Source organism: Phragmites australis, chromosome 21 (assembly GCF_958298935.1).
Source record: "Phragmites australis chromosome 21, lpPhrAust1.1, whole genome shotgun sequence".
Taxonomy (NCBI): domain Eukaryota; kingdom Viridiplantae; phylum Streptophyta; class Magnoliopsida; order Poales; family Poaceae; genus Phragmites; species Phragmites australis.
The window spans coordinates 16,024,216-16,037,743 of record NC_084941.1 but is presented as its reverse complement, the minus strand read 5'-3'; the positions used below and the strand labels follow the sequence as shown (position 1 = coordinate 16,037,743).

The 13,528-nt window shown below is 45.2% G+C and overlaps 1 protein-coding gene across 1 annotated transcript; it reads left to right on the top strand.

Moving 5' to 3' along the window:
- Window positions 1–3,081: 3,081 nt before the first annotated feature.
- Window positions 3,082–6,018, top strand: LOC133902897 (probable polyol transporter 6). Its single transcript, XM_062344219.1, has 2 exons — window positions 3,082–3,335; window positions 4,365–6,018. Exons 1-2 carry the CDS (start codon window positions 3,224–3,226, stop codon window positions 5,786–5,788), a joined length of 1,536 nt encoding a protein of 511 aa, XP_062200203.1. The 5' UTR covers window positions 3,082–3,223; the 3' UTR covers window positions 5,789–6,018.
- The last annotated feature ends 7,510 nt before the right edge of the window (window positions 6,019–13,528 follow it).

The window sequence follows — 13,528 nt, the reverse complement described above, 5'->3', positions numbered from 1 at the left end:
GATGGAACTCGCAAAATGCACCAAGACTCAACAAGTTCAAGTTGCTCACGGCCTGAACTGATCGCGACCAGCGAGTTGACGCACGCATCCTTGGTGTACACCATCAGAATAGTCACGAAGCTTTAATTTAGGGCTTGTCATTGATTGGATGAGATGACTAAATATCTCGATTCAATATATATGTATATATCAGGATATTTAGTCATTTCTACGTTTACTATGTGAAAAAAAACTCATTAGTGAAGGGTGGTAACTGTTTTTAGTGATAGGTCTCGCACTCGTCATCTTGAACGCGTCATTAATAAGAGATTATTAGTGATAAGTTATGAGATTACCTGTTACTTATGTGTATGTCATAAGTGACGGTTAATGATCTTCACCCGTCACTGATGTGTATCTGTCATGTGCTTGAGAGAAACACAGTGACAGGTGACAAGGATATTGGTGACTTATGTTTAGGTCTTCACCTCTCACTATTAACCTCACCCCACTGCATGTTTCTCAAGTTTTTTGGCTGCATCCTGGAGCATAACCAGGATTTCGCAGCTGTCTTCTTTCTGCAAACAACAACAATGCATTCATATCCATATCTACAAACCCATTTATATAAGAACTCATTTCATCATAGAATCACAAAGGTTACAAAGTTCTAATCAATTCATCACAGAATCACAAATTATAAAGTTATAATCACTTTATCTTACATAAGACCTCACGACCTAAGGTTTCTACAGTGAAACTCGCCGTGTCGATTGATGACTTCAGATATTATAAACTCAGCGATCCGTTATCGAATCCCAGGGAGTGCACCGTCGTCGAAAAAATAAGCATCATAATCATGCATAATTCGACGCGTAATCAACGTCATGTTATCATGGAATTAAACTAATTACTCAAATTATTTATGAATAATCTTGTATTGAATTTACATGGTGCATTTGATATCCTTTGCTCAGATCGGGAGTAGGAGCATGTTGTATGCAACATAGAATCCGCAGGTGTTGCAACATAGAATCCGTAGGTGTTGCCTGGTGGTTGTTGGTAGCACTGCGGAAAAGAAAATTACAGTTAGATAAAAAGGAAAAAAATAGGAACAGAGAGCATTTGGTAATCTGTTTGGTAGCATTTACGACGAACCCAATCTTGTGTGTTAATCTGCGATCGTTTTTTGTGTTGTAGTCAGAATCAAGTCGAAGGTATTTGTCAAAAAGCCCTGTATAAAGAGGACCTAGCAATAATTCAAACTTCAAATCAACAAGATATTAGAGAGTCTCTAGCGGAACTGAAGAAAATCTCCCGAAGCTGGCGCCAAGGTCACGCTCTGTAACTGTTGGGTGCGCAGTAGCTAGCCAGCTCTAATAACAAAGTTGAGTCATCAGTGACGGGTCATAATAGTATCGTCACTTATGACTTATCATTAGTGATGGATCCTAACATAACTCATCACTTATGACTACCTTAGAGATACTCATCACTAATGTCAGATCATAAGTGACGAGTCGTAACATGACCTATCACCGATAACTAGCTCAATAAAACCCATCACTAATATATTAAACAATAGTGATGGCTGTAGTTACAACGTATCACTAATGTCATTAGTGACGTTAACATCATAACCCGTCACTGATGACTGCCATCAGTGACAGGTCATGGTCCGATCCTAATCCAATACTATGTAAGTGATAGGTCGTAGAAGTACCCATCACTAAAGGTTCTCTTTTATCTATTTTTACATAGTAGTTTTCAAGTTTTTTCTTCCTATTTTTTTTTAATAATGGAAGTACAATATCCAATCTCCGTATCAACAAGATGTCCAGGATACACATAATTATTTCTTTTAAATAAACACTTAAATTCACCTTTAAAAAGACTCGAACTTAGATGATATAAATGTACATCCACATCCTTAAATATCTAAGCTAAGCTCCACACCCTCAACCAACTAAATTTCTGCTTTCTGTGCATTCATGTACTTGTTTTGCCTTAAAATTTGCTCGTGTGCTCCATATATATGCTACTGCTAGAATTGTCCCTCCAAGAGAGAGAAAAAAACAAGCACAAGAATCGAGAATTAATATTTTAAGCGCATCTTGCACACTACCGGTAAAATAACATACATACATACACATTATTGTCTAACCAATCTTCATATTATACCTACCCAATCTGGCCGAGCCCAGGTAGTTTATCTGGCTATCCTTTTGGGATCTTCTGGAGGAAGAACAAATGAAAAGGAAAACTGGCAAAGAACTATAACTTTTGACTTGGATCTCGGTGCGGATAACTACTCTAGCTACTATCTGCCAAAGAAGCATACAAAAGCTATCCGCGCATGCATGAGTTGTCAGTTTGTAACACTCGGTGGCAGCTTGGGGTGCAGCCAAAGTGCCAAACACGCCATGCATTCAATATGGCTGTCACTCTTCCTGCAATGGGAGAAGAATTTGATACAGTATGACTACTACTCTACTTGCTGGAGATGTATCATCCCTTTTCCGTAGTTGTTTGTCAATTTCGATTCCCAAACTAATCAGAGCAGGAGATATTTCGAGCCTTGTTCTACACAAGTGATTCGAGATGACCATAAAAAACCATTCATTATCTGTTTATAAAAAAGTTTCACTGCTAATTTTAGAGCCATCAGCAGACAACACGTACACTACTAGTCCGGGACCGATAGTGAAGAGGTTATCATTGCCGACTGAAGGTTTTAATCAGCAGTGATGAGTCGATATATAAGTCTATTTTCTATAAGTAGTGTAATTACTCATTTTGTAAGTAATAGCCGAATCGAAGCTCAAACAGTCGGTAACCTTTTCGATGAGGTGCTATCTAGTTTGTAATTGTTCTTGAATTCATCGACTAGCGACGTAACTTCGATGCAGTTGTAGTTCTAATACAACTCTAACTATCCCTTCTATGTATGTTTTTGCATATCCATTTCATTTGATTTCGTGGATTTCCGTATTGATCGATAATGGTGTGCCAGTGCCTACCACTCGGCAAAACTGAAGAAAGGAAGGAAAAATATATATATATAACAATTAAATATATCCATCGATAGTTGCAACCATTTGGTTCACTGCTCTTTTTTTTTTTTTGGCCCTAACTAGTCGTAGTGTACGTGTGTGATCTTTCCTTGGCAGGGAACCTGCAGGAGCGGCTATAAGAGGAGTGGTTTCCGCTTGACTTGCAGGACGCGGGAAGACAAGAAGATACCATGGGAGAAGACGAGCAAAGGAATGGACATGGTAGGAAGGAGGGGATGAAGAACAAGTACGCCGTAGCTTTCTCCATCATTGGCTCCATCATCTCCATCCTCATGGGCTACGGTAATTAACATCATATCATACATCTCTCTCTCTCTCATTTGTTTTCAATTTTTTGAAGATGTTCATATCAACCGGTTAATAACTAATTATTTAGGCCCTGCCCTTAAAAAAGTTATGACTGATGTTTAAATTCAGAGCAGATATCACTTTCGATTCATCTTGGTGAGCATAATTTAGATATAATCAGGTTCATGTGTTCAAAACAATATGAAAATTATCATTCTAATATTGTAAGAATGGCTTGAAATAAAAAAAAAATCATAAAACAGTTAATCCTTACTATATAAAACACGAGTTGGTTCCTATATCATCTTTTTCTTTACTTTCCTCTTATCTAATAAAAATCCATAAAATTCTAATCATTTACTTACTTTTATCATTCATCCTTATACTCCAGCCTCCATACCTAGATATGATACCCGTTTTACTAATATAAATAAATAAAAAATTAGAAGAAAAATAAACGAATAATATCTTTTTTTTAATCATATCTGAAATCAAATTACGGTATCGCTCTTGACATATTTGTTCGACGATACTATCATAACATATCTACATCTCTATAACTTGAGTTTGTAATTAAAGTTACCACGTACACTTAGCTAGTGGGAGTTGAGGAACTGTGTCTTATCATATTGTTCAGAGGACAACTGGTTAGCTATATTTGCATTATTTTCTTTGTCATGCAGCCAGGCTAGGTGCTTATTTTTATTCCTTTTTATCCTGTAATTTGTTTAGCAGTACATCTTTAAAGTTCAACCTGCCCAGCTAGCAACAGTTTCCAATTACGAAAATTAATATCTCAAAATACTCGTATAAATATGGCCGAAACATAAACTCTATTCCTCTTTCATGAATTGCTGGAGATTGTTATGCTGTCCATTTTCTAAAATGAAAAATAGTATGTGCTAGTAGGCAGTAGCGTTGTGTACATCTTGGGATGCAGGAGCCAAAGTATCCTTTAGCATTGTGTACAGTAATACATGTGCGAGTGACATAACGGTGGAGTGGTTTCCTGGGTGCATGCAGACACGGGTGTGATGAGCGGTGCCATGCTGTTCATCAAGGAGGACCTCAAGACCAACGACACGCAGGTGCAGGTCCTCGCCGGTATCCTCAACCTCTGCGCCCTCGTCGGCTCCCTCACCGCCGGCCGAGTCTCCGACTGGGTCGGCCGCCGCCGCACCATCTCGCTTGCGGCCCTCATCTTCCTCGCCGGCTCCGTGCTCATGGGCCTCGCGCCCAACTTCGCCACGCTCCTGGCGGGCCGCTGCGTTGCCGGCGTCGGCGTCGGCTACGCGCTCATGATCGCGCCCGTCTACGCGGCCGAGATCGCCTCTGCCGAGATCCGCGGCTCGCTCACCTCGCTCCCCGAGATCTGCATCAGCTTCGGCATCCTCATCGGCTACGTGGCAAACTACCTGCTCGCGAAGCTGCCGCTGGTCTACGGCTGGCGCACCATGCTGGGGCTCGGCGCGATCCCGAGCGTCGCCCTCGCCGTCGGCGTGCTCGCGATGCCTGAGTCTCCACGATGGCTCGTCATGCAGGGACGCGCTGAGGAGGCGCTCGCCGTGCTTCGGCACGTGTGCGATTCGGCTGGCGATGCCGACGCGCGACTCGCAGAGATCAAGACCGCGGCTGGGCTGACCGATGAAGCCGCCACTGCGGGCGTGCCCGCTCCGGGCAACGGCGGCAAGGGCGTCTGGAAGGAGCTGTTCCTGCACCCGACGCCGCCCGTCCAACGCATACTCGTCGCGGCCTTTGGCGTCCACTTCTTCCAGCACCTGACAGGTATCGAGGCCGTGGTGCTCTACAGCCCGCGCATCTTCAAAGCCGCCGGCATCGCTACCCGCAACGAGGTCCTCGCGGCGACCATCGGCGTGGGCGTGACCAAGACGGTGTTCATCATGACGGCCATCCTGCTCGTGGACCGCGTCGGCCGGCGGCCGCTCTACCTCTCCAGCCTTGCCGGCATCATCGCGTCCTTGGCCTGCCTCGGATTCGGCCTCACCGTCATCGAGCGCTCGGCGCAGCACCAAAGACCGACGTGGGCGGTGGCTCTGGCCATCGCCACGGTGTTCACCTTCATAGCGTCCTTCTCCGTGGGCGTGGGGCCCATCACCTGGGCGTACAGCTCGGAGGTGTACCCGCTCCGGCTGCGCGCGCAGAGCGCCAGCGTGGGCGTGGCCATCAACCGCGTGATGAACGCGGCCGTGTCCATGACGTTCGTGACCCTGTACAAGGCGGTGACCATCGGCGGCGCCTTCTTCCTGTTCGCGGGGCTGGCCGTGCTGGCGGCCGCGTTCTTCTACTTCCTCTGCCCTGAGACGCAGGGCCGGCCACTGGAGGAGATCGAGGAGGTGTTCAGCCGCGGGTGGCGCGCGCGCCGTCGGTCATCGGTGGAGCTGCCGGTGTCGAACGTCCAGGACTGCAACGGCAAGGCACGGCCTTGAAGCATGCCAAAGTCCATCATTGCTATCTTGCATACGATTGCATGAGAACATTGGTCACTTTGGAGGGACATAAAGAAGACATCGAGACGACTCACTGTTCACGGTTCAAACTATGATATCCATGTACAGAGAGACGTCGGACTATTAGTGTGGACGTATCGTGTGGTTGAGAAGTAAGGTGTCGAAATGACATCCGTTGATTTGCTTCTAGTGCTGAAGCACCTTGGAAAGTTTGAGTGTGGGCAGTTGCATGCGTGAATGGAGAAAGATTAACCACTCGGCAAATCAAAACTGTTCCAAACGAAGTCTTAACTGCCCATTTGGAGACAAAAGATCACTTTATTCCAAATTTTCTGTGACAACAGAATATTTCGTCACTACTTGAGTCCGCTTTATGACGATGTATCAACAATTCGTCATAGAGCACCCTAGGGCCATTTACTGTTAGTTGCCTTATTGTTAGTGAGAAAAAAGGATCAAATCCGTCACAAACATAATTGTCATAAACATTAACAAAATTATCATAAAACTATTTCATCCTTGCTAGCAAACATAACCAACGTGGAAGTTAGGCCCACATGTTTTTATAGGTCCCACAGCCTAGTTGTTCCCGTTGAATCATACAGGTTGACAGGTTGAACCCACAAGTAAGCGTGGGTTCTACATAATACCTGGTCCCATATATTAGTATTTGTTGTATATAGTATAAAAGATGGCAACAAAAATGGGTGAGCCAGAATTGAACTCACGACCAGTACAACATGGTGCTTCGGCCTTACCACCGCGCTATCGAAGTGAACGTGCCATTGCAGCTGTAGGACATTATCTTAACTGAATTTCTATCTGACGCCTTCAAAGCTTTAGCCCCGACCTGTTTCGGACTTGGGCAAAGGAATACTTTTGAAATACATGCACACCAGCGATGGATGCGCCTCCCGCTGTCGACGGCTAGGCATCCCACCGTTGAGGGCCATTCCTCCAAGGTGTGCAGCACGGCTTGTCTTCCTCTGCTATGGCACTTGCCCACACAGGCCATAGGACCCAGGACCCAGCACTCGGCTATGTCTTCCCCTCCTACGGAGGTCATCGGTTCAGGCTGCATCCGCAGCTCACTCTTCGTTGTCCGACCACTGCACCACTGTTGATGTTTCCAATCAAAGGTATAGCCTCCGGCTCCACCTACATTGCAATATTTTTTGTTAGATCCATGGGCCTAGGGTTAGCTTGGTTAGTGTTGCTAACGGTTGCTGGTTGTTGCTCTCCCTGTTGTGATTCAGTTGCAACATGGTCTAATTAGAGTAAATTCTACGCAATCTATATATACTGTGACACCATGTTTGTGAATCTTATGATATATGTTCATCCAATTTATATTGTATAGTAGCCGTGAGATGGATATTAAATGTATAGAAATGTTGATTAATTTACTGTATTGTAGTAAATTACTTAATTTTACTTAATTTATTATTGGACAGATGGATCGAAGCTAGATAAATTCTAGACAAGTTACAACTGAACATCTCAAAGGGGTGGCAGAGTTTATGAAGTTTATTCATGAAATATTTTATGAGGATGTTGAAATACTTTTCCCGTGTCGTAAATGTCTAAATCGGATTCATCGATGTCAAGGAAATTTTCTAAACAAATTAGAACTATTCAAAAGCAATATCATATCTAGCTTTTACATATTTTTCAATAAAAAAAGAGAACAATTTGTGAACAAACTATGATTTGTATACTTTCAGGAGCAAGTTTTGCCAAAATTCTAAAATTAGCAAGCAATTCGGTTGAATACCACAAGCAACTTGATGCATTATCATAAATAAAATCCATACAATCTGATAAGCAAATCCTTGTTGGGCCTAACAACCAGCTCCTGCCCCGCCACAGCCAAAGTAGGTGGAGAAGGCATTGACGCTATGGGAGCTGTCCCGCTCGTACCCTGCCTGAAATGTTCATGTTTAGATACTCTTTTACTAAAAATAGGTGTGCATGTCTTTTTTTCTCAAAAATGCTGGAGAGCTGCGTTTCTTTATATTATAGATAGAAGAAAGGTCAGGCCCCATTTATAATGCCCCTAGAGGTAGAGCAAGAGAAAGCAAGATGAAAAGGCGAAGGAGAAAATAAAATAAAAAAACAAAGCAAAAACAACAACACCAGGGAGCTAGGCCAACACAGGACTAATCCTGCCATAGGGCTCCAAGCCCTCTCACCCCCGCCAAAATCCATAGACTTGCCTCTATCGAGATCTCTCGCAAAACCACCTCAACTCTCGGCATAGTCCCATTGAACATGCAATCATTGCGGTGTTTCCATAGCCATCATTCTCCGAGGATGATCAGTGAATTGAGCCATTTCCTACAATCCTTGCTTGCACGTCGAAGTGTTCACACCACCAAACAACAAAGGTGTATTCGGTAGGAGAAGGCGAGAGCTGCTGCAAACCGACCTGGCTAAGAAGCCTAAACCACATCTCACATGCAAAAACACAAGAGCAAAGGATGTGCTGCACTATCTCATCTTCTTGGTCATAGAATGGGCAATTCCCAGGGCGAAACATGCCATGGCATGCCAAGAGATCCACTATCTAATAGCGATTGAGAATCGCTAACCAAAGGAAGAAGTTGCAATGACATGGCGCCCATGACTTCCATAGTCTCTTCCACAGCTCAAAACGAGTACTGCTGGTGAAGTAGGCGAGATAGGCCGACTTAGAGAAATGGCCTGATGCCACATGGTACCAGATATGCCGATCAGCCTCATCGAGGTTCAGCACAATATTTTGGATATTGTCCCATAACTGAAGGTATTGAATCAAGGTTGCCGTTTAGAGACCACCTTTTATGTCATGCGCCTAGCAACAGTCCTCCAAGGCCTTCTTGACTGTCCTCAATGATTGAACCTTCCAAGGTACTGAAGCTGTGAGGGCCAATGTTACATATTGGATGGACTTTCCACGTATCCACTGGCCAGTCAAAAAAAGAGTGGTGGCGCAATTGCCCACCAAGGAGGAAACCGAAATCACAAACATAGCTCTGGTGTTGGTGCTCACAGGGAGATCAAGTCGAGCCCATGGTCACTTCAGCTCAACCTTCCTAAACCAAAGCCACTGCATGCGTAATGCCTAGCCAAGAACATGTAAATCATGAATTCCCAGGCCGCCTAACTCCAGCAGGCAACAAACTTTCTGCCAAGCAACAACGCAATTACCTCCATTAGCCTGTTTCCTCCCTTTCCATAGAAACCAACGTCGTAATTTATCTATTGCTTTAATATCCCACTTCGGAAGACCCAGAGCAATGAGGTGATGGATGGGAATGGTGGTGAGCACCGCACTAAACAACGTTGCATGACCTACCTGTGTCATAAGATCGGCTTTGCACCTGGGTATACAATCCACATTTCTATCAAGCAAGGGAAGTTGCACAACAGCTGTAACTTCCTCCATATCTTGTTCTTGGCACTGGATGGGAAGAACTAAACACTTTTGAATGTTTGTACATAGACTAGAGGCTTCTCCAAATATATCAAGATTGCTCATCACATGGACAGCTTAGTCGCATCAGGTCTGAAAAACAAATGCCACATCGTCCGCATACAAGGACACCCGGTGGTTGAGAGACCTTGTTGCTAGAGGCTATTAATGACCTTCCTCACCTGCTTTTGTAAACATAACATTTAGGACATCCATGACAATGATAAAAATCATTGTAGACAATAGATCACCTTGCCTAAGTCCTCGGTGGTGCTCAATCACCTCTCCAGGCTCGCCATTGACAAGAACTCTAATGCTCGAAGTTGAGAGTAGAGCACATAATAGATTGCACCATTTGCGACCAAAGCCAAGGTGAAATAGCACTTCTAGAAGGAAAGGCCAAGAAACAGAGTTGCATGACATGAAAATATCCAACTTCATCATGATCCTTGGTGCCTTTATATTTGTAGTCTGCTGGACAAGCAAGAAGTTATCATGGATAGTGCGCTCCTGAAGAAATGCAATTTGTTTGGATGATACTATCATGCTGAGCCTTGGAGCTAGCCGATTCACCATCAATTTAGCCACAAGCATCGCAAAGCTGTGGATGTGGCTTATCGGCCAGAAGTCCTTCACTAGGATACCATCAGTTTTTTGTACCAATGTGAGGAGCACAGAGTTCAACAATCCAATTCTGCACGTGTCACCCCGCTGCAAGGTGCGTAAAGCCTCAAGAATATCAGCCTTGATGATTGGCCACCAAAACCAATAGAATCCACTAGTGTATCCATCAGGCCCCGGCGCCTTGTTTGGTGAAAGCTGTTGTATAGTTGCCCATACCTCATCCTCTAAAAATGGTTCAACCAACATCAAGAAATCCATGGTGGGCTAGTAGAAATCATCCAGATTTAGAGTATGTGAACAAGGTTCTGCAGTGCCAAGTAAGCCATCATAGTAATCATATAACGCATGATGTTTCTCCTCTTGGGAAGTGACAATCCAATCCCCGACCTGTAGCTTTGCAATAAAATTCTTTCGCTTGTGATAGCGAGAGTGAAGATGAAAAAGAGCAGTGTTGGCATCTCCCTCTTTTAGCCAACTAATACGCGACTGTGCACAAGCAATGGTGCATTCAAGAGACGCCAAAGCAAGACAGTGGAGCTTCAGCTTTTTTCGGAATCATGTCTTATCATCCGAGAGGATATGACCTTCTTAAGAAATGTCCAACCTATGAAGAACCTCTTTTGCAAGCTGCAGCTGTAGCTTGATATTACCCATTTTTTTGCCCCCAAGGTTGCAAAGCTTTCACGAGATGCTTCAACGTAATCGAGATTTGCTCCAATGGAGATCTAACACTAACTGGTTGCTCCCTGGAAATCGGCACCACTTCCTGGAAGCTATCCATCTTTGGCAAAAAATTCTCAAAGTGAAAATGGTGCTTCCTATGCACATTATCCTTGAGTCTGATCATCAACGGGCAATGGTCCGAGCCCGCCGATGCCAAACTATATAGCAGGTTGTCGGGGTATACAAGTTCCCAGTCCATCGTGCAGAATACACGGTCAAGACCAACCAAAGTAGGAGAGGCTCATTCGTTTGACCAAGTGTAACACCGATCGAGTAAGTTTAGCTCCTTGAGCTCCAAATTATTCAACAACCAATGAAACCGACCCATCATTGCTCTGTCTAGGTTGGAGTTGTTCTTATCCTTGGCTTGATAGATAAGGTTAAAGTCCCCTGTGACAGCCCAAGGCTCGGGGCATCAAGCACTCACATCTCTTAACTCTTGAAGGAAAACATTTTCCTCATTGTCTCAATAAGGCTCATCTTTAAGCCACAAATCTAGACTGCCATCAATAGCAAAAAGGACTGAGATTGAGTAAGTGTTGATCCTTATCGAGATCACCCTATAAAAACTTCCCCTCCAAGCCACTAGAATACCCCCCCCCCCCAGTGCTATTAGCCGGGAGGTAGACATGCTGGTTAAACTCTAAACCCAGCAAGGCTGCTAAAAGAAATGGAGAGACGAATGCCAATTTCATTTCTTGGAGACATACAATATCTAGCCTACAAGAATCCACCATCACCATAACCGAATCTCTTCTTGTTTTTTTTGTTGAGTCCCCTTGAATTCCAGATTAAAATATTAGACTCATCCATTTCAAATGATGATTAAAAAACCAAGAGTCGGGCTTAGAGCCCTGCTAGAACACTATCATGACAAACTCTACAGATGGAGCTCAGTCAACAAGCGACATGGACCAGCCGAAGAGCGCAACAAGGGCCTCCAAGTGCGCTCGACTAAGTGGGTTTGCAAAGAGCCACAGGTACTCCTCCAAGATGTCAGGCTTGGCTTGCTCTTGTTCATTGAGGAAGCCCAATGACCTTATGACACTAGTAGCAGCCGATGGTTAGCAGTGGGTGCAGCTGGCAGGCCGACAATTCTCCTACTCCGCCGAGGGACATAGTTTGGTGAGAGGGTTTTGGTTCTGCGCTTCTATATCATAGCAGTTGGATGGAGTGCATTGATGGGATTGACCATTTTGGAGGCAAAAGTCACCGGTATTGTGGGCTCGAACTCAAGTGTTGGAGATGATGTCACAGCTTGTCAACAGCCCTTTTCGCATGTAGCAGCGCGAGGTGTCCTTGGAGCTAAAGCGGGCTACAAGGCTCTGGTTCAGGGTTGCTCGAGCATCATGCACCAGCTCCTCTAGTCGCACAGGTCCAACGACCGTACTTGCCTTCTTCTGCTGGCCCCCCATCACCATGAGGGATGTGATCGCTTCCATCTCTCCCTTTGTTAGCAGTCTCTCCAAACACTTGTTAGACTGACAAGCAGTGTGATGGGGTGCTGCGACTTCAACACCTACAACTACATCCTGGTGCTCTTCCTTAGCTTCTTCTAACTGCTGTTATTGGTGTTCGGCTGGTTCAGGTTCCTGTTGCTGCGCCTAGCTGAGCGTGGCCTAGGTTACGGTGTACATCGATGAAGCCATCGATGGATTTTCTGGTAGCGACAAGGTCTCCCTCTCCTAGCCTATAGTGTCTGATGTAATTGTGGCTTTGGATTGCATAGGATCGAAGTGTTGGTATGTTAGTGGATTAGAATTCTCAATATGAAGTGTTGTAAACTGGATGTCGGCACTACTTTCTTTAAACATCTTCTTCTTGTTGCTCCATTGGTGAGGTTCTCCTTTCTTTGTTTTACTGCTTTGCCACTCCATAGCCATAGGAGAGGCAAACCTAACACATCGTGAACCCTTCAGAGCATGCTGTGTCACAGATGCCAACATCTCATTGGTGCGCCTGATCTTGGGGCTTATAGCTGGTGAAGGGCTGTTGTGGTAGGAGCCGCGATAGTAATCCCCAGTGCCATTTCGACCACGCTCACCATGTCCTTCGTTCGTGGATTCTCTGACATCATGACATGGGCACATGAGCCAGGACCTAAGCAATGTGCTCCGGTGGCATCTGGTGCCACGACTATCGGAGGGTTAACTCCAGTCGCAGGGATCCCGAGAGACCCCTTTTTAGAGATTCGGTCGGAGGGATGATCCTGAGTATATTCACCTGAGAAATAAATAGGAATGAATGCAACTGCCGGTGGTGGTGGAATGACCTAGTGCAAGAAGAAGTAAATGCACCGGAATTTAGACAGGCTCGGGCCGCACGGGGGCGTAACACCCTACTCCTGTATGGATACTATAAGTGCCCTGAGGAAGTCCCTCAAGGATGTTGCTGGTTACAAGAATTTTTGTCTATCATAGAGCCTGGGGCTCTAAGTTCTTCAATCTGTCTCGTGCTGCTCACTTCTCAGCTGTTGTTTATCTTGTGCTGTGTTTTTGTCTATGCTTGTGTGTCCTCTCTTTTTTCCATACCTATTCCGGGATTTCTTTTCTTCGATTTCGGATCCTTTTTCTCCTGATGTTTCCTTCTGTGCCGCCAGTTGCTTTAAATACCCGCCGGTAGCAACGTGCCCCAAACAGGAGGGGGGGCACGAGTTCCGAGACACCATAAATGGAAATGAAGTCATCATTTCCTCTGGGTGAGGTGACCGGGGGTGGAAAATGCGTCGCACGCCCGGTCATCCGTCACCATAAATGCCCTGGTAACGGGCGCCGTGGAGAGGGCCCACCGGGCAGCCGCAGAGCGGCCCGGCATGCCCGCCCTCTCTTCTAGAACGTGGTAGGAACTGACGCTGAGCGCGGTGGGAGCAGTTGGAGGTGACAGGCCACGCACGCTCTTTAAATGCGGCCTCGGGCCTT

Coding starts and splice junctions, on each gene's coding strand:
- LOC133902897 (XM_062344219.1), top strand. CDS start 3,224: ATGGGAGAAGACGAGCAAAGGAATGGACATGGTAGGAAGGAGGGGATG. Junction 3,336..4,364: donor CTCCATCCTCATGGGCTACG/GTAATTAACATC, acceptor GGGTGCATGCAG/ACACGGGTGTGATGAGCGGT.